Here is a 25,053-nt window from a genome sequence, read left to right as displayed (position 1 = left end):
CGATGTTCCCTGGCTGGAGGACAAAGGTCTATCACTTCACCTCGGTTGATTTTGTGGATTGTAGGGAGGGGTTGGGGATAAAGTGTCAGGGAAAGGCATCATGGCTTGGGAAGAGATGACGAGCTGTGCCTGAGCACCACAGGCTGGTGACCCAGCGGGTAGGAGGCTGTGGGCATGTTTAGCAGTCCATATCAATGTGTCCTGGGGTTTGCCTGACTTCTCATAGCTATGGACACCTCATAGCTATGCACACATCTGGCATTGGTGACCTTGGTGGAGAGATCCTGCTCCCATGACCTCAAAAATGATTCCCTGGAATCTCCAGGGCTTTTCTGTCCTGGGGGACTTCACAGAGCCCAAGCAAGCTTAACTATTCTTGAGTTAGTCGTCTAAGCTGGTCAGGTCAGAGTGAGACTGTTTTTGACATAGACTGTTTTAAATTTACAGAGCAAGAAGCGCCCACAGAGAGATCTTAAAATGGAAAAGCTCAAAACAAAGCCAAATTAGAGTAAGTCAAGGTATAAGAATAAAAGTAATAATATAAAACCTTGGGGCCAAAGCATCACTGTGCCATTTCAACGATCATGCATGAAGTGGACTTATTTCAGAGTTTATTTCAAGCAGCCAGCACTACCCAGAACGTATAAGTACATGCTTATGTTGGATAGAAAGGAATTCATCTTTTCTGGTAATATACAATCATAGATCCCAGCAAAGATTATTGCCATGAAACTTCTGACATTAAGCTAGACACACAGGGAAGACTAGAATTTAGCTCAATTTGGCTTGGTTGGAGGAATTGGGCTGCTTCTACCTTCATCTGGATGGTGGACATGGGCTGGGAGGAAGGTTGTGACCTGGCTGAGCTGAAGAGTTTTGAAACAGTATGGGAAGACCGATCCATTCTGATCCATTTTAGTTGCCTTAGTCAAACTTTGGAAAAAGGTGTCTACAGGTTGGGCATGGTGGCTCACGTCTATAATCCCAGTGCTTTGGAAGGCCAAGGCAGGTGATTGATTGAGCCCAGGAGTTCGAAAGCAGCCTAGGCAACATAGGGAGACATACAATAATTAATTAATTAGCTGGGTGTGGTGGCGCATGCCTGTAGTCCCAGCTACTCGAGAGGCTGAGGTGGGAGGATTGCTTGAGGATTTCTATCTCTATAAAAAAACAAAACAAAACAAAAATTAGCCAGGCGCCTGTGGTCCCAGTTACTTGGGAGACTGAGGCAGGTGGATCAGTTGAGCCCAGGAGTTCCAGGCAGCAGTGAGCTGTGATCATGCCACTGTACTTCAGCTTGGGTGACAGAACAAGACCATGTCTCAAAAAAACAAGGAAGTGTCTACAAGAGAGAATAGATTACTGGATATACTGTTTTTATCTAAAGTTTTAGCCCTCTGAATTGGTGGCAATCTGAAAGGGACCTTTTCATATTCTCAGAAATGGGTTGATAGTCGTGAGCCAGTCCCGTCAACTCCAGAGCTGGACAGAGCAGATCTCTGCCTTGTGGTCCTGATAGGAAGTGTCTGGGTTCTCTCTGTGCGGTGCTATGACTGTAGGAGTCAGCTGCTAATCCAGCCCGGTTTGCTCAAGCCTGAGCTAGAGTTTAGCGCGCTAGAGAAGTAGCTGGGGCGAGAGGAGGGAGGCAGATATACACAAGAGTCAGGAAAGGAAATTGTTTCATAATGTCTACAGATTTGTATCTGGGTGTAGTCTCCGTCGTATTCCTGCGTCCCGTCATGACTTTGCTAAGGCAGAGTTTGGGTGGCTGGCTAGCACGTTTATTGCAAAAGAGAGAACTTAAATATGGTTCCTCAGGTCTGAGTGAGGGTAGCATTTACTATCTTGCTGTATGATTTCCAGGAAAGCACATTCTGTTAAAACAAACTCCAAGATTTCTAAGCACTCAATCCTGATTGAGTGCCTAATTATTTATAGCCATCTAAAGTTGCTGGGGCTTCCCTTCCTGGTTTTTGAATTATTAATATTTAAAGATTCCAGGCCAGGCATGGTGGCTCACGCCTCTAATCTCAGCACTTTGGGAGGCCAAGGTGGGTGATAGATTGAGCCCAGGAGTTTGAGACCAGCCTGAGCAACATAGGGAGGCCTGCAGAAAGGATATCTCCACCAAAAATTAAAAAATCAGCTGGGCGTGTTTGTGCATGGCTGTGGTCCCAGCTACTCCAGAGGCTGAGGGGTAGGATCGCTTGAACATAGGAAGGTGAGGCTGCAAGTGAGCGGAGATCATACTGCTGCACGCCAGCCTCGGGGACAGAGTGAGGCCTTGTCTCAAAAAAGATTCCTCTTGATAAGCCTGTAAGGTTTGGACAGCCTCCTTTTGAGAACTATGTGCATATCATTGGCTTTCAGAAGACAGCACTGTTTGAGAGTCAATTGAGGGAGAAAAAAAACCACTGAGTTGGCAACCTCCAAAATCCATGAGTAAGATAAATTTGCACTGAAGTGAAGTGAAAGGCTACCTTTGCTTGACATCTTAAAAAAATAGAGCTCACAACTGCTTAGCCTTGGAAAGCGCAGACTGCTGGAATTGGTTGATTTCATGTACCAATAAATTTTTAGATTGGCAAGGACAGATACAGTGATCAGCCTTTTATTCTACCAAGTAGGCACATTTTTATTTTTTATTTTTTGCTTTTTAGTTTTCTTTGCCAAAGTCAAATATGTCTGAACCAAATAGGTAAATTCTTATTCAATTTTACTTCACTGGAATTGGTAATTGACCAGTTCATTGAAAAAGTTTGTTAAACCAGGAACTCATAAAAGAGATATACTGTATGTTTTCTTTTCTTTTTTTTTTTTCAGACACAGTCTTGCTCTGTCATCCCAGCTAGAGTGCAGTGGCACAATCTTGGCTCACCACAACCTCTGCCTCCCGGCTTCAAGCATTTCTCTTGCCTCAGCCTCCCAAGTAGCTGGAATTACAGGCATGTGCTACCATGCCTGGCTAATTTTTGTATTTTTAGTAGAGATGGGGTTTCACTATGTTGGTCAGGCTGGTCTTGGACTTCTGATCTCAGGTGATCTGCCTGCCTCGGCCTCCCAAAGTGCTAGGATTACAGATGTGAGTCAGTCACCATGCTCGGCCCACACCTGGCTAATTTTGTATTTTTAGTAGAGACAGGATTTCACCATGTTGACCAGGCTGGCCTTGAACTGACCTCAAGTGATCCACCTGCCCCAGCCTCCTAAAGTGCCGGGATTACAGGTGTGAGCCACTGTGCCCAGCCTGTTTTTCCTCTACATGTTTTATTTTGACTTAAAATATCTAAATGTGTAGTTATTAGCAAGTATTTTGATGTAGACCTAAAGCCTTTGCTTTGCTTACAAGTCTGCTGAAAAGTGGGGCCCATTGCCTTTCTTGCACAAACCACACACTCATGGTCCTGGGGTTTCAGTTCCAGTTTCTTTAAAATGAAGCAATAAATTCTAGAAACTTAGGAAGCCACCTGATTGCAAAATCTTTCTTCATTTTTATGCATTTCTTTCCAATATTTTACAGTTCTCTCATTCATTCCTAATTTGATGGCGTTTTAAAAAGTGACAGGCTTTTACAGTCTTTCCAAAGCACTCAGTTTAGTTTTTGTAGAGATAACAGTTCTCTTTTTTTTACTCTTATTTTATTGGTCAATAGTCTTTCTGTTTAAATTCCTTTGTTTTTTCTTTTCCTTTTATTTTTTATTTTATTTATTTATTTATTTATTTTTTGAGGTATGGTCTCACTCTGTCACCCAGGCTGGAGTACAATGGCGCGATCTTAGCTCACTGCAACCTGAGCCTCTCAGGTTCAAGCAATTCTCCTGCCTTAGCCTCCCAAGTAACTGGGATTACAGGCACCTGCCACCATGTTCGGCTAATTTTTTTGTATTTTTAGTAGAGATGGGATTTCACAATGTTGGCCAGGCTGGTCTCGAACTCCTGACCTCAGGTAATCCCCCTGCTTTGGCCTCCCAAAGTGCTGGGATTACAGGCATGAGCCACCATGCCCAGCCAATTCATTTGTTTAGGGGTGAATTGATTCAAGTACATCATTCTAGTTAACACGTACAACCAGCATAAGCAAGTATGGGCCCAAACGCATTCTTGTTAACCAGGTACCGCAACCATCAGAGCAGAGAAGAGGCCGCCAGCTGTGAGCACTCAGTCTCAGGCTTAATCAGTGTGCTCCAGTAAGAGATTGAAGGTATTGGTTGACCTAATAAGTTGGTTAAGTGAGGGGTTGCTTAAAGTTTCTACTCAACAATCCATTGTCACCATAACTTCATAAAAGAAAGGACCTTTGAGCACCCCAAGTCTCGGGATGATCGTATTTCCTAAGAAAGGACAGTTGGTAACATCTACTAGTGTGTGTGTATCATTTCCTACACATCAATTGGTACTTGGTCAGGGGCTGGTACTTAGGTATGGACTCAGAATTGGCAGCCATGGATCTGGTTCACACTGTTCTCCAGGCATGGATCCTCTCCACCATGTCTCTGTCCGCTGGTGTAGTGAGTCTTCCCCTGAGGGCCTCTAGTGACCCTCTTTGTTTGGAGGCTGATGAAGGTTGTCACTCATGAGGGCTGTAGAGCTCTTCATTAGTTGTGAAAGGGCCCCTTGAAGCAATCAGATTCCTCCTGCCCCAGCACAAGCCCCTTCCGCAAAGTAGTCCACTGTGACCACATCCTCACATGGTCCTGTCCTGAGGGTCTGCAACTCTTGCATCAAGAAAGGGTGTGTTGGCTGGGTGTGGTGGCTCACGCCTGTAATTCCAGCACTTCGGGAGGCCGAGGCAGGTGGATCGCCTGAGGTCAGGAGTTCGAGACCAGCCTGGCCAACATGGCAAAACCCCATCTCTACTAAAAATACAAAAATTAGCCGGGTGTGGTGGCGCATGCCTGTAATCCCAACTACTTGGGAGGCTGAGGCAGGAGAATCACTTGAACCTGGGGGATGAAGGTTGCAGTGAGCCAAGATTGCACTACTGCACTCCAACCTGGGAGACAGAGCAAGAGTCCATCTCAAAATAAATAAATAAATAAATAAATAAACAAATAAATAAAATAAACTCATTTGTTTTCCCGGAGATACCTCTGAGGAGGGGCTCAGAATTAAGGGAGGGGAAAGACTGTCCCCCAAGGTCAGAAATACAGAAGAGACATTCTGCACCCTTGCATAGTAGAAATCTGCTATGAGCAGAGCAGAGCACTGGCACTTGTTGGCGTTTACATGCAGAATGCTGCCCTCTATCAATGACATGGAGGGTTTCCATGACAGAGAAGCAACAGGTCACAGACCCTGATCTCAGCTATACTTCCCAGTGCCTGCCCTCAGTTCAGTGGAAAGAGTTGCGAAATTCAGATGGTGCACTCATTTCAAAACCTCTCACAGCCTGTGCAAAATTAATAATAAGCAAAGAAGGACTGCTCCCCAGAGATCTTGCATCCCTGCACTGTAACATCCAGCTGTCTGGCAGGTGGCAAGAGAAAGAACCAGTGGAGATGTAGGTACAGTATGTCAGTTTAAAATACAATAAGAGGCTGGCTGTGTGGCTCATGCCTGTAATCCCAGCACTTTGGGAGGCCTAGGTGGGTGGGCCATTTGAGGTCAGGAGTTAGAGACCAGCCTGGCTAACATGGCAAAACCTCATCTCTACTAAAAAAAAAAAAATACAAAAATTAGCTAGGTGTAGTGGTGCGTGCCTGTAGTTCTAGCTACTCGGGAGGCTGAGGCAGGAGAATCACTTGAACCTGGGAGGTGGAGGTTGCAGTGAGCTGAGATGGTGCCACTGTATTCCAGTCTGGGCAACAGAGTGAGACTCTGTCTCAAAAATAATAATAATAGGCTGGACGTGGTGTCCCACATCTGTAATCCCAGCACTTTAGGAGGCTGAGGTGTGTGGGTTGCCTGAGCTCAGGAGTTCAAGACCAGCCTGGCCAACATGGTGAAACCCCATCTCTACTAAAAATACAAAAAATTAGCCAGGCTTGGTGGCATGTGCCTGTAATCCCAGCTACCTGAAATGCTGAGGTAGGAGAATTGCTTGAACCTGGAAGCAGAGGTTGCGGTGAGCCGAAATGGTGCTACTGCACTCCAGCCTGGGTGACAGAGTGAGACTTTGCCTCAAGAAAAAAAAAATAATAATAATAAGATATGAGGGTAGATGGGAGAGTACGTGGGGGACGTGGAGGTAGAGTGAAGGAGAGTCCATCCAGGAGCAGTGCTGGTGCTTGCAAGGCTTGGCTTGCCTTCCTGAGCTTCTTACCCTGCAGTTGGGTTGATGGAGGCAAATCCCCAGGGAATGCTGTTGCTTGGCTCTTCCGCACCTAAGACCCAATTAACAGTGACTAACTGCATTTGGGCCTGCTTCATCTGAGCACCTCTGCCTGCAGGGTCTTGAATCCACTTTGTGAATGAATGTCTGCCACTGGCATTGATTTTGCTTTGGTGTTTATCCTGGGCCAGGCTGAGATTGTCACCTGGGCTTCACTAGCATTTCTGGAGGTCAGTGATAAAGGGGTTTGAGGGAGCTCCCAGTCCAAGCCTTCCCTTGCCTAAGGACCCTGGGAATCTAGGAAGGGATAAGCAGAAGTTGAAGCTTGGGTTGGTGTTTCTCTTTTATTCCCTGCCGAGTTCCCTTGAACAACCACTGAATATCTCTCAGATCTCTTTTCTCTTCTACAAAATGAAGTATAACTAAAAAAGTGCCACAGATCCACCAGGCTGTGATTCAAAGTAGCCAAACTAGGGCAGGGCACAGTGGCTCAAACCTGTAATCTCAAAACTGTGGGAGGCCGAGGCAGGCTGATCACTTGAGGTCAGGAGATCGAGACCAGCCTGGTCAACATGGTGAAACCCAGTCTCTACTAAAAACACAAAAAAATTAGCTGGTTATGGTGGTGCACACTTGTAATCCCAGCTACTTAGGACGCTGAGGTGGGAGAATCGCTTGAACCCGGGAGGCGGAGGTTGCTGTGAGCTGAGATCGTGCCACTGCACTCTAGCCTGGGCGACAGAGCAAGACTCCATATCAAAACAAAAACAAAGTAACCAAATTAACCTTCTGTCCCATGGCTATCTCGCAAAGTGGATCTCAACTACCTGTAGGAGGCTCCTTTGTTTTTTATTGTTTTTGAGGCAAAATGTTAGCATTTAGTAAACGTAGATGGTAGGTACATGTGTCATTTTCTTTTTGTTCTTCTAGTCTTTGTACCTTTCTATGAAGTTTCAAAATTTCACAACAAACCATGAATTTTCATTTATCTATACAATGGAATGCTATGTAGTGATGAAAAAGAATGAAGGTAAGAATGTGTGTAACAAAATTCCTATGATGGATCTATCTGTCTGTCTATCTATCTATCTATCTATCTATCTATCTATCTATCTATCTATCTATCTATCTATCTCACACGTATGTATAAATAAACACATATTTTTTTTTTACACAGCAATTTCGTTTTCTTTTTTTCTGAGACAGAATCTTGCTCTGTCACCCAGGCCCGAGTGCAGTGGCAAAATCTCGGCTCACTGCAACCTCTGCCTCCCAGGTTCAAGTGATTCTCCTTCCTCAGCCTCCTGAGTAGTTGGGGTTACAGGCACCCACCACCATGCCCGACTAACTTTTTAGTATTTTTAGTAGAGATGAGGTTTCATCATGTTGGTCAGGCTGTTCTCAAACTCCTGACCTCAAGTGATCCACCCACCTCGGCCTCCGAAAGTGCTGGGATTATAGGTGTGAGCCACCATGCCCAGCCCATCTTTATTTTTAAGATATGTATTTTGAAACAGTGGCATTCTCAGGAAATTTTTTCTTTGTTTTTCATGTTTTTAATTTTGCAATTAAATATATTAATAATAATGACTCTCTTGGCTGGGTGTGGTGGCTCACACCTATACTCCTAGCACTTTGGGAGGCTGAGGCAGGTGGATCACTTGAGGTCAGGAGTTCATGACCAGCCTGGCCAATACCATCTCTACTAAAAATACACACACAAAAAAAAAGAAAAAGAAAAAATTTAGCAGGGCTTCATGGCACACACCTGTGATCCTAGCTACTTGGAAGGCTGAAGTGGGAGGATCCCTTGAGCCTGGGAGGAAGAGGTTACAGTGAGGAGGCAGAGTGCATGCCACTGCACTCCAGGGTGACAGAGACACGTCTCAATAAATAAATAAATAAAATAATGACTCTCATTATTCACTAACAGCCACCAATACAACCTTATTGTTTGTTCAGCACAATGCTCAGATCACAAACATGACCCCTGTCTGCTTCTTCCCCTGCCTCTATCCAGCCGCTTACCCCCGAGGACTTGCCCGCCCATCCACCCTCCGACTGTCTGATCTGCCTTCCAGGCCACACTTTCTGCTGCCCGTGTGACCCTCGCAGATGCTGTCCTGGGGATGCAGCCACCCCTCGACAGTGAATGCCACTGTGGTGCTGCCTATTCCTTTGCCATCTGACCCAAAGCATAAGATGACTCTTCCCTGGTGACTCGGGGCACATCCAAAACCAGGCGTGGTGTGAGGCCATCAGAAGGCAGAGATGCCCCAGGGAATAGCTCAAAACTACTGCACAGAGCCAGGCTCAGACGTCGCAGCAGGGGTTTTTGTCTGACAGCAAGAATGGCTACATAAAGTAAAAATACAGGGATCGTTGTACAAATATTATTAAGACTTTAAAGATGGCGAATGCAAAGTGTGAAGCCAAATGCAGGGTCCTTCTAAGTGCAGGGCCTTACGTGACTTTGTAGGTGGCATACCCATAAAGCTGGCCTTGTTTGGTGCTTTCCTGCCTCACTTCGCATCTGTGTTCATGTCGCCTTGGGCTGACACGCCCTACCCAGCAATGGAAAAATTCAGGCGTCTCCATAGCAGCTAACCATGGTCCTTAAGAGAGGTGGAAGAACTTCCCCTCATTCCTGTCTGAGCGCCGCTTCCTGAATCCTCATTCCCTTCTCCAATCAACCTTTTCCCAGGATGATCCACTGCTGGATCATCTATTTCCTTCAGAGAAAATTCTACTCCCACCCATAGAGGGAGGTCTGGCTTTGCAGCCCCAATAAGTCGATCGCTTCATAGGGTGACAGCAATTTATTTCCCAAGTCCAGTCATTAATAATCCAAATCCAGTTATTCAGTCTTAAATGACACTACGTGGGAGGCAGCGAGAGCCCAGTTCAGGTGGGACTGTGACAAGTCCAGTTCATTTCTTTTCAGTCACTCCTCATTAAAGATTTAAAAATGCTGGGACCCAGCCTTGCCCGGGATTACCATGGGACATCTGTTGTTTTTGCATGGCTAGCCTCCAGATGACACCATCCCATTTTCCCTGGAAACTATTTTCTTCCACCGTTTTTTTTTTTTTTTTTTTCCCCCCGAGATGGAGTTTCGCTCTTGTTGCCCAGGCTGCAGTGCAATAGTGCGATCTAGGCTCACCGCAACCTCCACCTCCCGGCTTCAAGTGATTCTCCTGCCTCAGCTTCCCGAGTAGCTGGGATTACAGGCATGTGCCACCACACCTGGCTAATTCTGTATTTTTAGTAGAGAAAGGGTTTCCCCATGTTGGTCAGGCCGGTCTCGAACTCCTGACCTCAGGTGATCAACCCACCTTGACCTCCCAAAGTGCTGGGATTATAGGCATGATCCACCACGCCTGGTCCACTTTATTCCACTCTTGATCCACAAGATTGGATGAGATTGACTCCACCTTCGGGGTGGACATGTGACCCGGGCTTAAGCTGTCCATCGTGTTCTACCCTCTGGCTATAGTATTGGTTCAGGGGTGGGCATGTGACCTGGGCTTAAGCTGTCCATTGTGTTCTACCCTCTGGCTATAGTATTGGTTCAGGGGTGGGCATGTGGCAATTTCAGTCTCCAGCGAGTGTTGGATCTAGGACTTTGGTTGGAACTGGGAGCTGTGAGGATGTGATCCTGGGGCTGCTGTCAATGATGGGGCCCCATGAGGAGAAGCCTGCTTGTGAATGGAGCCAAGTCAGAGAGAAAAATGAGAGAGAGAGACAGAGAGTGAGGCTGAAGTCACTGAGAGTCCCTGGGTCCAGCTGAGCTTGATGTCAGCTGCACTTTCCAGGTTTCTCTGGTACAGGAACCAGTGAATTCTCTTTTCGGCTTAAGCCGATTTGAGTTGGGTTTTGTCACTGGAAATCAAGAGTCCTGATCATAAGATTTCCCCTTTTGCAGTCAAGAATAACGCCTGTTCTCTTTACACACAGTGCTGGGGAAATCAACTGGGATGATTTATGTGCAAGTTTTCTGCAAGTTGGAAAGTGCTGTTGGAATGGAATGACCTAGGATGCAGAGTTAGCTAACAGCAGGGACAGGGCTCAAGCTTGGTTCTTTGGTACTGAAAGCCCAGTTCTCTTTCTCTGCTAATGAGCTGCCTCCTACTCTAAGAAAATCAGTGAGCAGGGCAGAAGGTGGTCAGGACAGGTGGTGGACAGGGCAGGTGGTGAACAGGATGAGGGTGAAGAGGGAAGGCAGTAGACAGGACAGGTGGTGGACAGAACAAGTGATGGATGGGGCAGGTCAGGTGGTGGATGGAACCAGTGGTGAACAGGACAGGTGGTAGACAGCACAGGTGGTGGTCAGGACAGATGATGGCCAGGGCCTATGCTATCCTGGTTCTCATGTGTCTGCCGTCTGGAGGATACCTGGTTTCAGGGAAAGGAGAGTGCGGGTCCTGGAGGACATGCCTGCAGAGCTCACCTGGCCTCTCCCTCTGTCTTTCCCAAGCCTCTCTTTGTGTGCCACGCTGCCATCCCAAGGGCTAGGATCCTGGTGTTTTGGGTGTAGGTGAGTGCTGTTCAGCTTCTGTCTTTGGAGATGTTCAGGGAAGGGATCCAGCTTTGTTTCTATGTGTTGGACTCTGCCATGCTTGGACAGGGGTCTTTGCACTGGGCACTTCTCAGAAGTGCACCAGGAGTCTCTTCCTTTCTTGGACATGGGCTTGAAGGGATCCCTGTGTTGGGGGCTCAGAGCCCTCTGACCTTCAGAGGTGAGACCCCATCCTGTGACTTTGGGCTTTATAGCCCCTCAGATCAGTCAATCAGCCTGGAGCCAGAAGTTGGCAGCCTTTAGATCAGCAAGCATTTGACCTGGTCCCCAAGGGCCCAGCTTCCCACCATATGAGACTAGAAGTCTTTGACCCTCATGGGCACCAAGGTCCATGTGGCACATTGGGCTGCAGTCAGATGTGGCCTTAGCCATCTCTCTCTGTGCCATCCCTCTGATCCACCCAGCCTGCTGGACTCAGCTCCTTGGGGAATGAAGAGTGGGTTTTGTTCCTGGGGACTGGCATGTGGTGCCCAGTAAATGTTTGGTGAATTGATCCTCAGGATTCTCAGGCAGAAATATCAGATTTCAAGGGGAGCACGTGGACATGGGTGGTGGTTGGATATAAGGAAATGACCCCAATCACCTTTCTACTCTTTCATGGTTCTTGCCCCTGAAACCCAAGTCCATAAGGCTCTGACACAGGCCTTGAGTGAGATGCAGGAAGAAGTATGAAATGACAACTTCTGGCGATGACTGACAGAGGTTTCTGAAGATGGAACCTCCCTTCCTTTTCCCTCATCATAACCAGGTCAAGTCCAGGGAATTCTCAAGCTCAAAGGCAAGGGGTTCTTAAAGGATTGCAGGAAATACAGACCTGGAGAGAACGGAATGACTGCCCAGCCCAAGGCAGTTAAATATATACAGCTGAGGGAGGCAGAGGTGGGGTCGGGGGGAGGACCTAAGGGTAGAAGGGGCTGGTGGGGTTGTAGATTGAGGCTGTCCCTATAGTGTAGCCAGCTACCAAATCATGTCAGCCTGATAGAATTAAACATTTGAATCCTCCAAGTTCCATTTTTCCCCCTGGATTTCATGCTTAGCAAACAATCTCCTGATTATAATGTGGCTTGGCATCTAGGGCAATACATGTCTTGTGAGTCTGATTAACATCAGCCTGACTGGAGAGATGGAGCCACTCTTGGGTGAGTGAGCAAAACCGGCTCTACATAGCTGAAGGCCACACAATGGACTGCGGTCAATGCCCTAAAGTAGTGACCATCTGTGACCCTCTTGGTGAAGCCCCTTGTCCTCTCCTGACTCTATCCCTCTGCCTGTCTACCTTGCTTGGATTCGACTATTGGCAAATTTCTTAATGTCTCCGTGCCTCAGTTTACTCATCTGTAAAATGAGATTAAAATAGGATTGTTGTCGGGTTAAGTGAGTTAAGAGATGTTAAGTGCTTAGAATATTACTTGGCATGCAAGTGCTGTCTAAGGATCTGCTGTAATGATTCCGGCTTCCACAATGCTGGCTGTGACCTTGAGCAAGTCATTTTTTTTTTTTCTTTCTTTTGTTTTTTTTTTGAGACAGAGTCTTGCTGTGTCACCCAGGCTGGAGTGCAGTGTCGAAATCTCAGCTCACTGCAACCTCTGCCTCCTGGGTTCAAGCAATTCTCCTGCCTCAGCCTCCTGAGTAGCTGGGATTACAGGCATGTGCCACCACACCTGGCTAATTTTTGTATTTTTAGTAGAGACAGGGTTTCAACACGTTGGCCAGGTTGGTCTCAAACTACTGACCTCATGGTCTGCCCGTCTCAGCCTCTCAAAGTGCTGGGATTGCAGGTGTGAGCCACCATGCCTGGCCATCTGGCCTTTGTTTCCCCGTCCTATTAATATGGAATTAACAGTAACATCTGGAAAAAAGCATATGTTAAGTACAAAATATCTTGGCATATATTAAAGTGTTTTGTAAATGGTAAAATGCTGCACAAATAAACCATATGCTTATTTGGATAATGTATTGGGAACAATTATTAGTCTTACTGGGTCCCTGTAGATTATAGTGCAGAGATGATTTTTAATATTTCTCACTTGATGACTGAATGAAACCCGAGGTGGGACCCAGAGAAGGAAGAAGGATCTGGGTAAAGGCAAGGGGGAGGTGAGGAGGGAGATTCCAGGGGCTGAAAGGGAGTGTCTGCCTCATGTGGACTGGGTACCAGGCTTTATTCTCTTCCAAAGCATACACTGCTTCTTAACATGAGCTTGGGGAAGGTGTTACCAGTTCCTGACTCTCTCCTACGGCTATTGTTCTAATAAACGCCAGTTCCGATTTTTAATAAACAGAGTTGCTGGGAGATGGTATGAATGCAAAAATCAAACAGGAGAGGGAGGAAGAAGAGGAGGAGAAATGTTTGCTTTGTCTTTTTTTTGAGACAGAGTCTTGCTTTGTTGCCCAGGCTGGAGTGCAGTCACGCAACCTCGGCTCACTGCAACCTCACTGCAACCTCATCCTCCTGGGTTCAAGAGATTCTCCTGCCTCAGCCTTCCAAGTAGCTGGGGTTACAGGTTCCCGCCACCATGCCCAGGTAATTTTTGTATTTTTACTAGAGACAGAGTTTCCCCATGCTGGCCAGGCTGATCTCGAACTCCTGACCTCAGGTGATCTGCCTGCCTTGGCCTCCCAAAGTGCCGGGATTACAGGCCTGAGCCACTGCGCCCAGCCCGCTTTGCCTTTAAAAGGCTCATAACAAAAGATAAGGGGAGACAGAGAACAAAAACGGATGGTCACTGGCCCTGCCCGCAGCTCATGAGAGGAAGGGTGCATATGTGTGCATGTGTGTGTGTGCCTGTGTGTGTGTGTGTGTGTGTGTGTGTGTGTGGTGGCGGCCAGGGGCAGAAGGCTAGCAAGCAAGAGAAAATTTGAACTTAAACACAGCTTGGTTTAAGATACCTACAAGCATGTGCGTTTGCAGAAGCACAAATGATTAAAGAACATCCTCATGTTGATGGGTAGAAACTGTCTGCTAATAAGCAAATGAGAAGGGAGGGAGTTGACTTTGGCATCAAGGTCAGGAACCATGTGCTAGGGGAATTCTTGAACCCTGCATGTCTCAAGTTATTTTCACTGTACCACTCAAGGCCTTGCTCCCTTTAGGAGCAGGGTGAGGGCTGGTGTCATCAGTTAGGGGGTTAAGATTTTCCAGATCTGTTTGCTTGGAGCTGTCTCTCTTGGCCCCAGAAAAACCTCCTCTGGTTAAGGGATGGGAGGATGTCCAGGGCCACTCCCAGCTGGGAACTGCATTGCCTGAGTGAGTTAACAAGGAGCTGTGATCTCCATTCCCACTCGCAGTCTCTAGGGACTGTTTCTCTTGCCTGAGAAGAGGAGGAAGGAAGCAAGAAGCGTATTGGGATAAGTTTAGATCCACTTCAAATGCCCAGTTCAACAGTTCTCCAGCCTGGTGCTCACCTCTGACTGTTTACTTCTACCCAGCCAGGCGGAGTTTCCTGCCCTGAAACTGAAGGAAGTCCCTCCCCAGAACAGCTTATAAGAGGAAACATTAGGGCAGCAACACGAGTGAGTCTCAGACATTTTCTCACAAAAGGCCCCAGGGACCACAAATTAAAGGGAAGGATGCTTAGGAGAGGAAAGCCTGAAGAGTTTGGAAAACGACTTTGAGGCATTGAACTGAGTCACCATCATTTCCTGCTGAACTAGCAGGCACCACTCCCCACACCAGCTGCCTGCTCTGGGATCTGGGCAGGACCGACCTATTAGCCAAAGGAGTCCCAGACGGTCCCAGATTGCCAGTGATGTAATATACACTTCATTTGTTTATCTGTAAGCCTTCAGAGCAAGCAAGAGAGGAAAACAAGCCAGTGGAGATATTATACAGGGAGCAGCTAGCTTTTCTTGGCTTTCTTGTTTGTTCCTGAGCTGACAATAGAAATCTTTCGAGAACAGGAGCTAGTGCACTTTGAAAACAAAATGTCCTCACTTACAGGGCATGGATTTTTCTGTGGATTTGGATTCTTTGAGGACAAATTTGCATACTATTATCATTGTTTCATTGAAAAAAAAAAGAAGCACCTGTGGGATAGAGAATGGGAGAGGAACACAGAATGGCGAGTATGGTCTTTCATTGTTTTATTTGTCTTTCCCTTGTACAATTTTCTGGCAGGGAAGGACAACGCTGTTGTATCCAGACCTTTCCCTAGGATTAATGGGTGACAGTCCCATGGGGAGGGAGCTAGTTCGTTTGTGGAACTCTGTATCTCCTGGATGTTAACTTTATTTTTCATTTTTTAATTTTCATTTTTTTTTTTTTTTTGTGGGAGGGGACAGAGTCTCGCTCTGTTGCCCAGGCTGGAGTGCAATGGTGTGATCTCGGCTCACTGCAACCTCTGCTTCCTGGGTTCAAGCAATTCTCCTGCCTCAGTCTCCTGAGTGACTGGGATTACAGGTGTGCACCACCACGCCTGACTAATTTTTGTATTTTTAGTAGAGACAGGGTTTCACCATGTTGGCCAAGCTGGTCTCGAATTCCTGACCTCATGATCCACCCACCTCAGCATCCCAAAGTGCTGGAATTACAGGTGTGAGCCACCATACCAAGCCTGGATGCTAACTTCAATCAGAAGCTATAAATAGGAGAGGACATTTCAAATTGAGTCAGACATGACCTTTGCTTCCTGGGTCATTCTCCTGCAGGTACCCGTATCTATCTTAGGACACTTCTGGGATTATATAGAAGTATAGCCATTTGTGTGCATGCCTTCTAGGCCATAAGCTTAGTGAAGATGGGAATCATATGCATCTATGTTCTCGATAATGACAAGCCTAGTTCTTTATGCTTTGGAAATGTCCAATGCATGTTTGCTAAATGAATCGATGAGGCACGCGGACTTTTGAGGGACACAGAAATTATGAGATGGGTAGTAGAAGGAAGTGAAGAACAAGTGCAAGAGATCCCCATCTTGCATCTTGGGGAGAGTGGCAGATATTACCTGCTTGCCTTTTCCTTTCACCCAGAAGAGGTGTTAGAGCGGTCAGAGGAAATGGAAATACTCTGGAAGACAGAGACCTGGTAATCCCTTTTCACCCAACGAGAACCAAGCCCTGGATGAATGGATGAGCAGCTCGCATTTTTCTGCCCCCTGCCCCGGGTCTTTCTGAGACTGACTTTGTCCTAGGAACTGTTTGTCCCTCTGGAAGTTAGACTGGTATGTGGGTGTTCCTTAGAGCCCTGGTGATGGGGAATTAGGAAGTAAGTGCTTGAACTGAAGCCCTTTTGTCCTAATTCACTGGTATCTGGGGCAAAAGCTTGCCCTCTCTGTGAAAATGAAATGAAAATCTTTTCATTTTCCCAGAACTCAAGGTCAGACCCTGGCACAGTAGGGCCCCTACCCCGTACCATTGCCCTGGATGGCTCTCGAAGCTGGTGGCAAGAGAGAACTGAGAGTTCTCTGAGGAAAAGAGCAACCAGGTTGCTCATTTGTTTTAAATTATTTAGTCGCATCAAATATTCAGATTTGTGGCAACAACTCTATTTAAAAACTCCGGGCACATGATGGATGAGCTCAATGTTTTCAGTCAGTTCCCAGTTTCTAGCCCACCCTCCGGGAATCTTCTAAGAGTTACCTGGGCTTGCCTGGGTTAGCCTCCAACTACCGGGACCAGCTAAAGTGCAAGAGCTACACAATGCCTGTGATGATATTTGGCGTATGTTTTTCATATAAATGAATTTCATCATGTCCCATACATTGCCTTCAAGAGAAAAAAGATATTTAACTTAGGAAGTCAGAACTGGGATGTTTGCATAGAAGTCACGCTTTTTGTATAGGTGGGTTGTGTGAGTTTGTTTCCATGGACTTCGGACTTCTGCCTGTGAAATATGTGGTGTGTGTGTTTCTGAGTATGAAGCTGCTGCTCTTCTCACAAAGCTCATCATTTTAGGTGAGACTGAATGTGACACCCATTGAAGCCGCTTTGGAGCCCAAGATGCATGCCCTAATACTTTTTTTTCTTTTCTTTCTTTTTTTTTTTTTTAAATTTAAGACAGAGTCTCACTCTGTCACCAGGCTGGAGTGCGGTGGTGTGATCTTGGTTCACTGCAACTTCTGCTTCCCGGGTTCAAGCGATTCTCCTGCCTTAGCCTCCCGAGTAGCTGGGACTACAGGTGCGTGCCACCACACCCGCTAATTTTTGTATTTTTAGTAGAAACGGGGTTTCACCATGTTGGCCAGGATGGTCTCGATCTCCTGACCTCATGATTCTCCCTCCTCGGCCTCCCAAAGTGCTGGGAGCCACCGTGCCCAGCTAGTACAACCACTTTTACTGAATGCTTCCTATATTCCAGATATTTTATATATATGCCTTACATTATATTATCTAACATCTTTGCTCAAAAATAATAAGGCAGGTATTATCATTCCTATTTTATAGCTAAGAAAAGTAAGACTCACAGATGTTGCTCAAAGTCACATCAAGGTTTGGCTTATTCCAAGCCTGGAGTTTCGTTTCATCATACAACAATGTCTCCCCTCTGGCAAGTTTCTAGGACTACCCTACATAACATCTGCTGCACTGTCACAATGCAAGATGATACTTCTTCCTCTATAATGATAATCTCTGGGGGAGGGTATGTGGCAAGCGGAATGTGGGAGGGGGGCTCTTGGGAAGCTGACAAGGCTCTATTTGTTTCTCTTGATAGTGGTTACACAGGTATGTTCACTCTGTGATGATTCACCAAGGTAGACACATAAGATTCAGAATTGCTTGGTGTTTGTCATTTTTCTTTTCTTTTTTTTTGTTTTTGTTTTTGTTTTTTGAGATGGAGTCTTGCTCTGTTGCTGAAGCTGGAGTGCAGTGGCATGATCTTGGCTCACTGCAGTCTGCACCTCCTGGGTTCAAGTGATTCTCCTGTCTCAGCCTCCCTAGTAGCTGAGATTACAGGAGTGTGTTACCACACCTGGCTGATTTTTATATTTATAGTAGAGACAAAGTTTCACCATGTTGGCCAGGCTGGTCTTGAACTCCTGACCTCAGGTGATCTGCCTGACTCAGCTTCCCAAAGTGATGTTTGTTATGTGTCAATAACAAGTCTATTTAAAAAATCATTTCTCTATACTGGGCATGGTGGCTCATACCCATAATGCCAGCACTTTGGGAGGCTGAGTGAGTGGATTTCTTGAGGCCAGGAATTCAAGACCAGCCTGACCAACATCATGAAACTCTGTCTCTACAAAACAACAACAACCAAAAAATTAGCCAGGCATGGTGGCACATGCCTGCAGTTCCAGCTACTGAGGAGGCTGAGGTGGGAGGATCACTTGAGCCTGGGAGGCAGAGGTTGCAGTGAGCTGAGATCACACCACTGCATTCCAGCCTGGGAGACAGAGTGAGACCCCACTTCAAAAAAAAATTTATCCTAGCAATTAATGTTGGAGGGGAGCCCTGCTTCTCATGGACAATAGACACTAATTAATCAGTGGGAACTCCTTGGACTCTACTACATACTAATTTTTAAAATAATACAAATAAGTTGATGCCCTGCCCCTTTACAAAAAGCATTTTAAGTGGATCACAATAAAACATCATGCACAATCATAAAGTGGTATTAGGAGGAGGTTGTCAGCACTATATAGGAAGGAAAACTTTCCTTACATACATATGTCACTCTGCTGGGCACCACAGAAGGCTTAAGGCTGGCTTCCACTCTCAGGGTGCTCACACAGCCAAGCTGATGACACTGAGCCTTTACTAGTAGTAAATAGACACTTGCCTCTATTTACTACTAGTAAATAGTAGTATTGGAACTTGTTGGAATGGGTTCCCACTCTCAATTTGGTGATCAATAAACTCAAAGGAAGTAAAAGTTTTCATGGACTACATCCTACATCTCATGTGTGGGTAATTGAAATGGAAAATACCACATCTGATCAATATTTTGAATAATCTGAGCTCCCAATCTTAAAGCTTTCAAAATGAATATTTATACATTTATAGGATGGTATAAACTTGGAGAGACTCACTTATCTAGTTGCCAGGACAATTTTGTAATAGATTTGTAATTATGTTCCTCTGCTTGCATAAACATTTTTTTTTTTTTGAGACAAAGTCTTGCTTTGTTGCCCAGGCTAGAGTGGAGTGCAGGGGCATGATTTTGGCTCACTGCAGCCTCTGCCTCCCAGGCTCAAGCAATTCTCCTGCCTTAGCCTCCTGAGTAGCTGGGATCAGATGTGCATACCACCATGCCCAGCTAATTTTTGTATTTTTAGGAGAGATGGGTTTCACCATGTTGGCCAGGCTGGTCTCGAACCCTTGACCTCAAGTGATCCAAAGTGAGCCTCAACCTCCCAAAGTGCTGAGATTACAGGTGTGAGCCACCATGCCTCGCCTCGCATGCACTTTTTACTGGGCTAACTTTACAACATCAAATAGCACAGAACTTCTAGTTTACTTCAGACTGTGATGGCTTTAAAATTTCTAGACTGGGGTAGTGGTTATACATTTTTTCTCCTTCCCTGTATCCTAGTAATTCAGAGACCTGGAGGGAGAATATACATAGACTGTCAGATCTACAGACCTGCTTCCTTCAGTAGCTGATTTTCTTTCATTTGTGTCAGAAACAGGCAGCATGGCACCTGGACTGAACACTTTGATGAGAAGTTTAGTAAGGATATAGAAGAAAGAATACTACATAAGGAGTAGTAATTTCTGGCTTTTAGTATCAGCCCTGCCATTTACCAGCTTGCTTTCTTGGACAAGTCATTTTGCCTCTCTGGGTTTTAGTTTCCTCAAATAAAAGCTGTGTGATAGAGGAGGAGGTGGGGTTAGGTTATTTCAAAGCTTGCATTCATAGACTCTTCAAAGTGATGTTTTGATTAAAAAACTCCACCTGCAGGATCACATACAGCCTTCCAAGGGACTAACAGGTGAACTGGCATTATCAAAGCAGAAATTATAAGGGCTGGAGTAGGAGGGCATGGGAAAGTCAGAGAAAGGGAAGGTGAGCCATAACATATCATGGCAAATATAAGGCTTTGATTCTTTCAGAGTGATGGATTTTGAATTAAAACTGTTATCCTGAGAGAGGCTACTATTTTCCCCTCCAACCGTCTTAGGGGGAGACCTGCTTTACTGAAAACTGAGTTGCATAAGAAACTTGAATGAAGGAAGCAATGGATGTGTTAGTGCTTTGAAATAAGCAAATGCTTACAGGGGCTGTGAGTGAGTCATGGCTGGAGGGAAGCTTTCTGGAGCCATGAGGGAGTCTGGTTTGAAAACAGCAGTTCATCTCTGCTGCAGACCATTTCTCTAATTTCAGACAAATTGGCCAGAAATTCAGGTGTTTGGCCACTGCTAGCAGACGTAACAGGGACAAATGCAGTCTCCTACAAGGGTTAGGACAGCAAAGGTGCCAGGGGGCATACAGGGGCATAAATAGGCAAGGAGAAGGAGGGGTGAAAAAGGAACACAGATGATTTAAGTGAATGAATGAAGCTTCTGACCATCTGAGCCTCTGGAGGCAGCCCTTCCCCAAGAGCTCACCCATCTCTATTTTGAGCAGGAAACAGGATCAGACAGAAAGGGCTCCCCAGACTCATAGATACAAGCTAGTTTCTCATTAAGTCCCAAAGCAAAGTCAGGGGAGTGGAGAAAACTGGTGCTGGCGCCTGTTCCAACGGTTAGGTTGGGAAATACAGGAGATATTTACCTTATGTAGGACGTGCTCGTTGAAGTCAGGGCCAGCTCCTCCCTGGTAGGAATCGGGTCTCTGCAGGTCCATGCCCGACTTGGAGCTCGCCACTCCGACTCTCCCTGCGCTCTGCGTCAGTGCTTCCAGGAGCTCGGTCCGAGTTCCGCTGGGTGCGGCAGGCTCGGGTCTGAGCCCTGCGGGCCGGGCCGCATCCGTTTTCAGCACTGGACAGTTCCCCGCAGCGGCCGCGGCGCGGTACCAGGCGGGCAGGCGGCCACGCTCTTCCAGGACGGAGTGTTTCAGCACCAGGAACAGCGACTCCGCCGTTGTGCGCCTGGGACCAGAGTTCTGAGATCCTGTCAGCTCCAATCCCTGCCTCTTAGGACTCCAGGATGCTGGCAGGGACGCAAGATTTGGGTCCGGCTGGTGATCCCTGCGTATTTCATTCAGCTACCGGACTCCGGAGGCTCAGCGACCCGGCTGCGTTCTCAGGGCATTGCAGTCCTGGGAGCTCACCGTTCCTGATTCCGAGAGAACGGGCATCTCCGTCACCACGCAGCTTAGCGCAGCGCAGCTCTCCTCACACGTTTGCAGGGGCGAAGTCCTGCGGCGCTGGCGGCGCTTCTGTTTTTGTCCCTGGACGATTCTCTCCAGGATGTATGAGATAAACAGAGATTCTAAGCCTGAGGTCGACAGACGATGGGTCTTAGGTGTCCCCAAAGTCCCTGAAATATGCTAAATTCTGCTTACCTGCATTTTCCTAGGGAGAAGGTCCAGGGCTTTAATCACATTCTCTCCAGTATACTTGACCCCAAGAAGTTAAGAACAATGGGCCCAGGAGAGGCAGATGGTGGTTTGGTTAGGAGCACAGGCTCCAGGATTCAAATCTTGACTCTGAAAATTATTAGTTGTGTAACCTCGGGCAAATTAATCTCTCCTAAGTGTCCACAAAATGGAGATAATATTATAATAGTACCTGCCTCATGGTTTTGTTCTGAGGATTTAATGAGTTAATTCATGTAAAAAGCCTAGAACAGTGCCCGGCATGTACTAAGAACTCAATAAATGTGAGCTACTACGCTCTCCGGAAAGGGGATGAAGAGCTCTGGCTACTTTCCCTAAACATTAGGGGAGTCCTGCTGCTGTGACCATTGATTGGCAAAATTGCATCATCACCTGTAATATGAGAGCGTGAGGCTGACCACCATGGGAACTGGAGGCTTAGACTGTGGCCCCTGGGATTATTATCAGATTACTAAGGACAAGTCCTAGTACCACCCACCGGCCCTTGGAGTCAGTATCAACATGAAAGGAAAGAGCCAGGCTTAGGGTTAAAAGAGTACATTTTACTCCTGGGTTTCACTCCTTTTTGGCTGAGTTGCGTGAGCCAGATCACTCGTGTTCCCTGGGATTACTTACGTTTTCTCATTTGCAAAATAGGTAGAGTAATCTGTGCCCACTTTATTGGGTTTGGGGGAAGAGTGAGACAATGCATATGAAAAGTCTTTATTTTCTTTTAAATTGTAAAGCAAATTTCATTTATAAAGCTTTATTATTGCTGGAATCACTATACTGTAGATAGTCAATGAGTAAATGAACAAAGCTAGGGAAACAACGTGCTTGTTTTATGAGATTCTCACTGGGCTGATTTTTTTTTCAGCCTGTGACAAATACATACCATCCGATGGTTGGAGTTCTTAATGTGAGGTGAATAAATGGATGAATGTATGTTAGGGGAACTTTGCAACATTGATAACGTTACACAAAGTTTTGCTTCTGTGCCTTTTTCTGGGGGAGGAGAAATCTCCAGAAGAAGAAATGAATCCCATAGATTTTATTAAGTTCTCAAAGTTGTTTATACTCAAAAAAAAGTACAGAATGAATAGCTTAGACTTGCTCATCTTAACTTTCTCCTGAGCTTCCTCAACAACCCTGACTACTATAGATAAGAAGATTCTAGAGGCTTTGTCTGGAACCTCACATTCCTTGGAAGATTCACTTCTCAGGGTCTTGTTTGGAGTTCTGAAGGTTCAGAAACATTATTCTGTTTGTTTAGGTTTATAGAGCAAATAGCGGAGGATCTGAACCAATCCAGAATTGATGACGGAAGACTTTCATGAGAAATGATGTTTAAGCTGAGATCTGAAGGAAAAGTGGGCATTAGTCGAAGAGGGTGGTGGTGGTGGGGTGGTTCCAGGCAAAGCAATCAGTATATGCAAAGGTTTTAAGGTGTGAAGAGCTGAGAAAAGACCAGTGTGGCTAGAGTCCTGAGAAAGACAGGAGAAGGGTAATGGGAGACCATTCTAGAGATAGATAAGGACCAGATCATGTGGATCTTGTTAAGGCTTTTGAACTTCATTCTAAGATCAATGTGAAACCATTGAAGGACTTCAAGTAGGGAAATGGCATGGCTAGATTTGGGTTTTAAAGACACTACTTTGGCTACTGTATAGAGAATGAGTTAAGTCAAGAATGAATGTGCTCTTTTATTGATTTATAAAATAGATTTTTATATTATGGGCATTAATCCTTTATGTCATAAATATTGCATTATTTTCCATAGATTTCTTTTATTTTTTTCTTGCTTTTTTTGAGACATGGTCTCACTCTATCACCCGGGCTAGAGTGCAGTGGCTCAATTAAAGCTCACTGCAGTCTCAACCTCCCAGGCTCAAGCAATCCTCCTGCCTGAACCCTCTGACTAGCTGGGACAACAGGTGTGTGCCACCATGCCTGGCTAATTTTTGTATCTTTTTAGAGACAGGATTTTGCCACATTGCCCAGGCTTGAACTCCTGGGCTTAAACAATCTGCCTGCCTCAGCCTCCCAAATTGGTGGGATTACAGGCGTGAGCCACTGCACCTGGCTGTAGATTACTTTTCAATGATTAACTTTGTTTATGCTTTTATTATACTGTATTAAAGTTTTTAATCTTTAAGTTTGGGCTGAGTATGAGCAGGCATTAGCTAGGCAGAAGAGATCATCAGAAGGCATATTGTTGTGTGTGAACCCCAAATATCTGAGACAGCACTCAGTCAATTTAGGAAGTTTATTTTGCCAACGTTAGGGACACACACCATGACACAGCCTTAGGAGGTCCTGATGGCATGCTCAAAGTGGTTTGGGGGCAGCTTGGTTTTATATATTTTAGGGAGACATGAGACATCAATCAATATATGTAAGATGTACACTGGTTTGGTCCAGAAAGGCAGGGCAACTCGAGGTGGGGAGGGGGCTTTTTGGTCAAAGGTAGATAAGAGAAAAATGTTTGCATTCTTTTGAGTTTCTGGTTAGTCTTTCCAAATGAAGCAATCAGATATGTATCTATCTCCGTGAGCAGAGGGATGACTTTGAATAGAATGGGAGGCAGGTTTGCCCTAAGCAGTTCCCAGCCTGACTTTTCCCTTTAGCTGAGTGGTTTTGGGGTCCCAAGATTCATTTTTCCTTTCACATGAGCAAACAATAAAAGTGAAGGAAAGTAGATATTCTTTAGAGAATGTGTCCGTTATGTAACAATACTATTAATTTAGAATTACATATGTTGTGTGTTCTTATTCTTTTAAATTTGTTAAGATGTGTTTTGAGGTCTTATCTTGGTGAGCATTCTAGGTGAGGTTGAGAAGAATGTGTATTTGTTATTATGGGGTAGAGTATTCTATAAATACCAATCAGATCGAGTTGATTGATAGTGTTCTTCAAGTCAACTATATCCTTTATGTATTGTATTCCTGCTAGATCTATCAGTTACTGACAGAGGGTTTTGAATTCTCCATCTCTACAGTGGATTTGTCTTTTTCTCTTTTTATTTCTATTTGTTTTTGCCTCATGTATTTTGACACTGTGTTATCAGGTGCATGTACATTTCTTGGAGAACTAATTCCCTTTGTCATTAGGTAGCGTTCCTGTTTATTCCTAACAATTTTCCCTGTTCTAAGTCTTCTTTGTCTGGAATTAACATCGCTACTCCAGTTTTCTTTTGATCAGTGCATTGTATAACTTCTTCCATCCCTTTATTTTTAAACTTTGGAGTCTTTATATTTAAAGTATATTTCTGGTAGGCAGCATATAATTGGATCTTCGTCTTTTATCCCCTCTGACAATCTCTGTCCTTTAATTAGTGTATTAAGCCATTCATATTTAAAGTGATTGTTACTATATTTGGATTAATATTGACCATGTTTGTAACTGCTTTTTATTCATTTACAGATGCTACTGCTTCTGCACTCTGAGCAATTTATATGATTTTTAAAAATTCTACCTTCTCTCAGAATATCAGTAAAAAATTCTTCTTAAAAAATTTTAGGCTAGGCACAGTAGCTCACACCTGTAATCCTAGCACTTTGGGAGGCCAAGGTGGGTAGATCACCTGAGGTCAGGAGTTTGAGACCATCCTGGCCAACATAGTGAAACCCTGTCTCTACTAAAAAAAAAAAATTAGCTGGGTGTGGTGGTGCATGCCTATAATCTCAGCAACTCAGGAGACTGAGGCAGGAGAATCACTTGAACCCGGGAGGCAGAGGTTGCAGTGAGCCAAGATTGCTTCATTGCACTCCAGCCTGGGCAACA

General features: G+C 45.4%; 1 protein-coding gene across 1 annotated transcript in view; it reads right to left on the bottom strand.

Moving 5' to 3' along the window:
- Positions 1 to 21,048, bottom strand: part of RAB37 (RAB37, member RAS oncogene family) — a 99,246-nt gene extending 78,198 nt beyond the window's left edge. The window contains exon 1 of the mRNA XM_011973547.1: positions 20,506 to 21,048. Within this exon, the coding sequence (XP_011828937.1) occupies positions 20,506 to 20,577 (72 nt within the window). The 5' untranslated portion in view covers positions 20,578 to 21,048. The remainder of the gene's footprint in view (positions 1 to 20,505) is intronic.
- Between the last annotated feature and the right edge of the window lie 4,005 nt (positions 21,049 to 25,053).

This window comes from Mandrillus leucophaeus, unplaced genomic scaffold (genome assembly GCF_000951045.1).
Source record: "Mandrillus leucophaeus isolate KB7577 unplaced genomic scaffold, Mleu.le_1.0 Scaffold1, whole genome shotgun sequence".
Classification (NCBI taxonomy): domain Eukaryota; kingdom Metazoa; phylum Chordata; class Mammalia; order Primates; family Cercopithecidae; genus Mandrillus; species Mandrillus leucophaeus.
The sequence above is the reverse complement of the archived record's forward strand: the minus strand, read 5'-3'. Positions and strand labels throughout refer to the sequence as shown.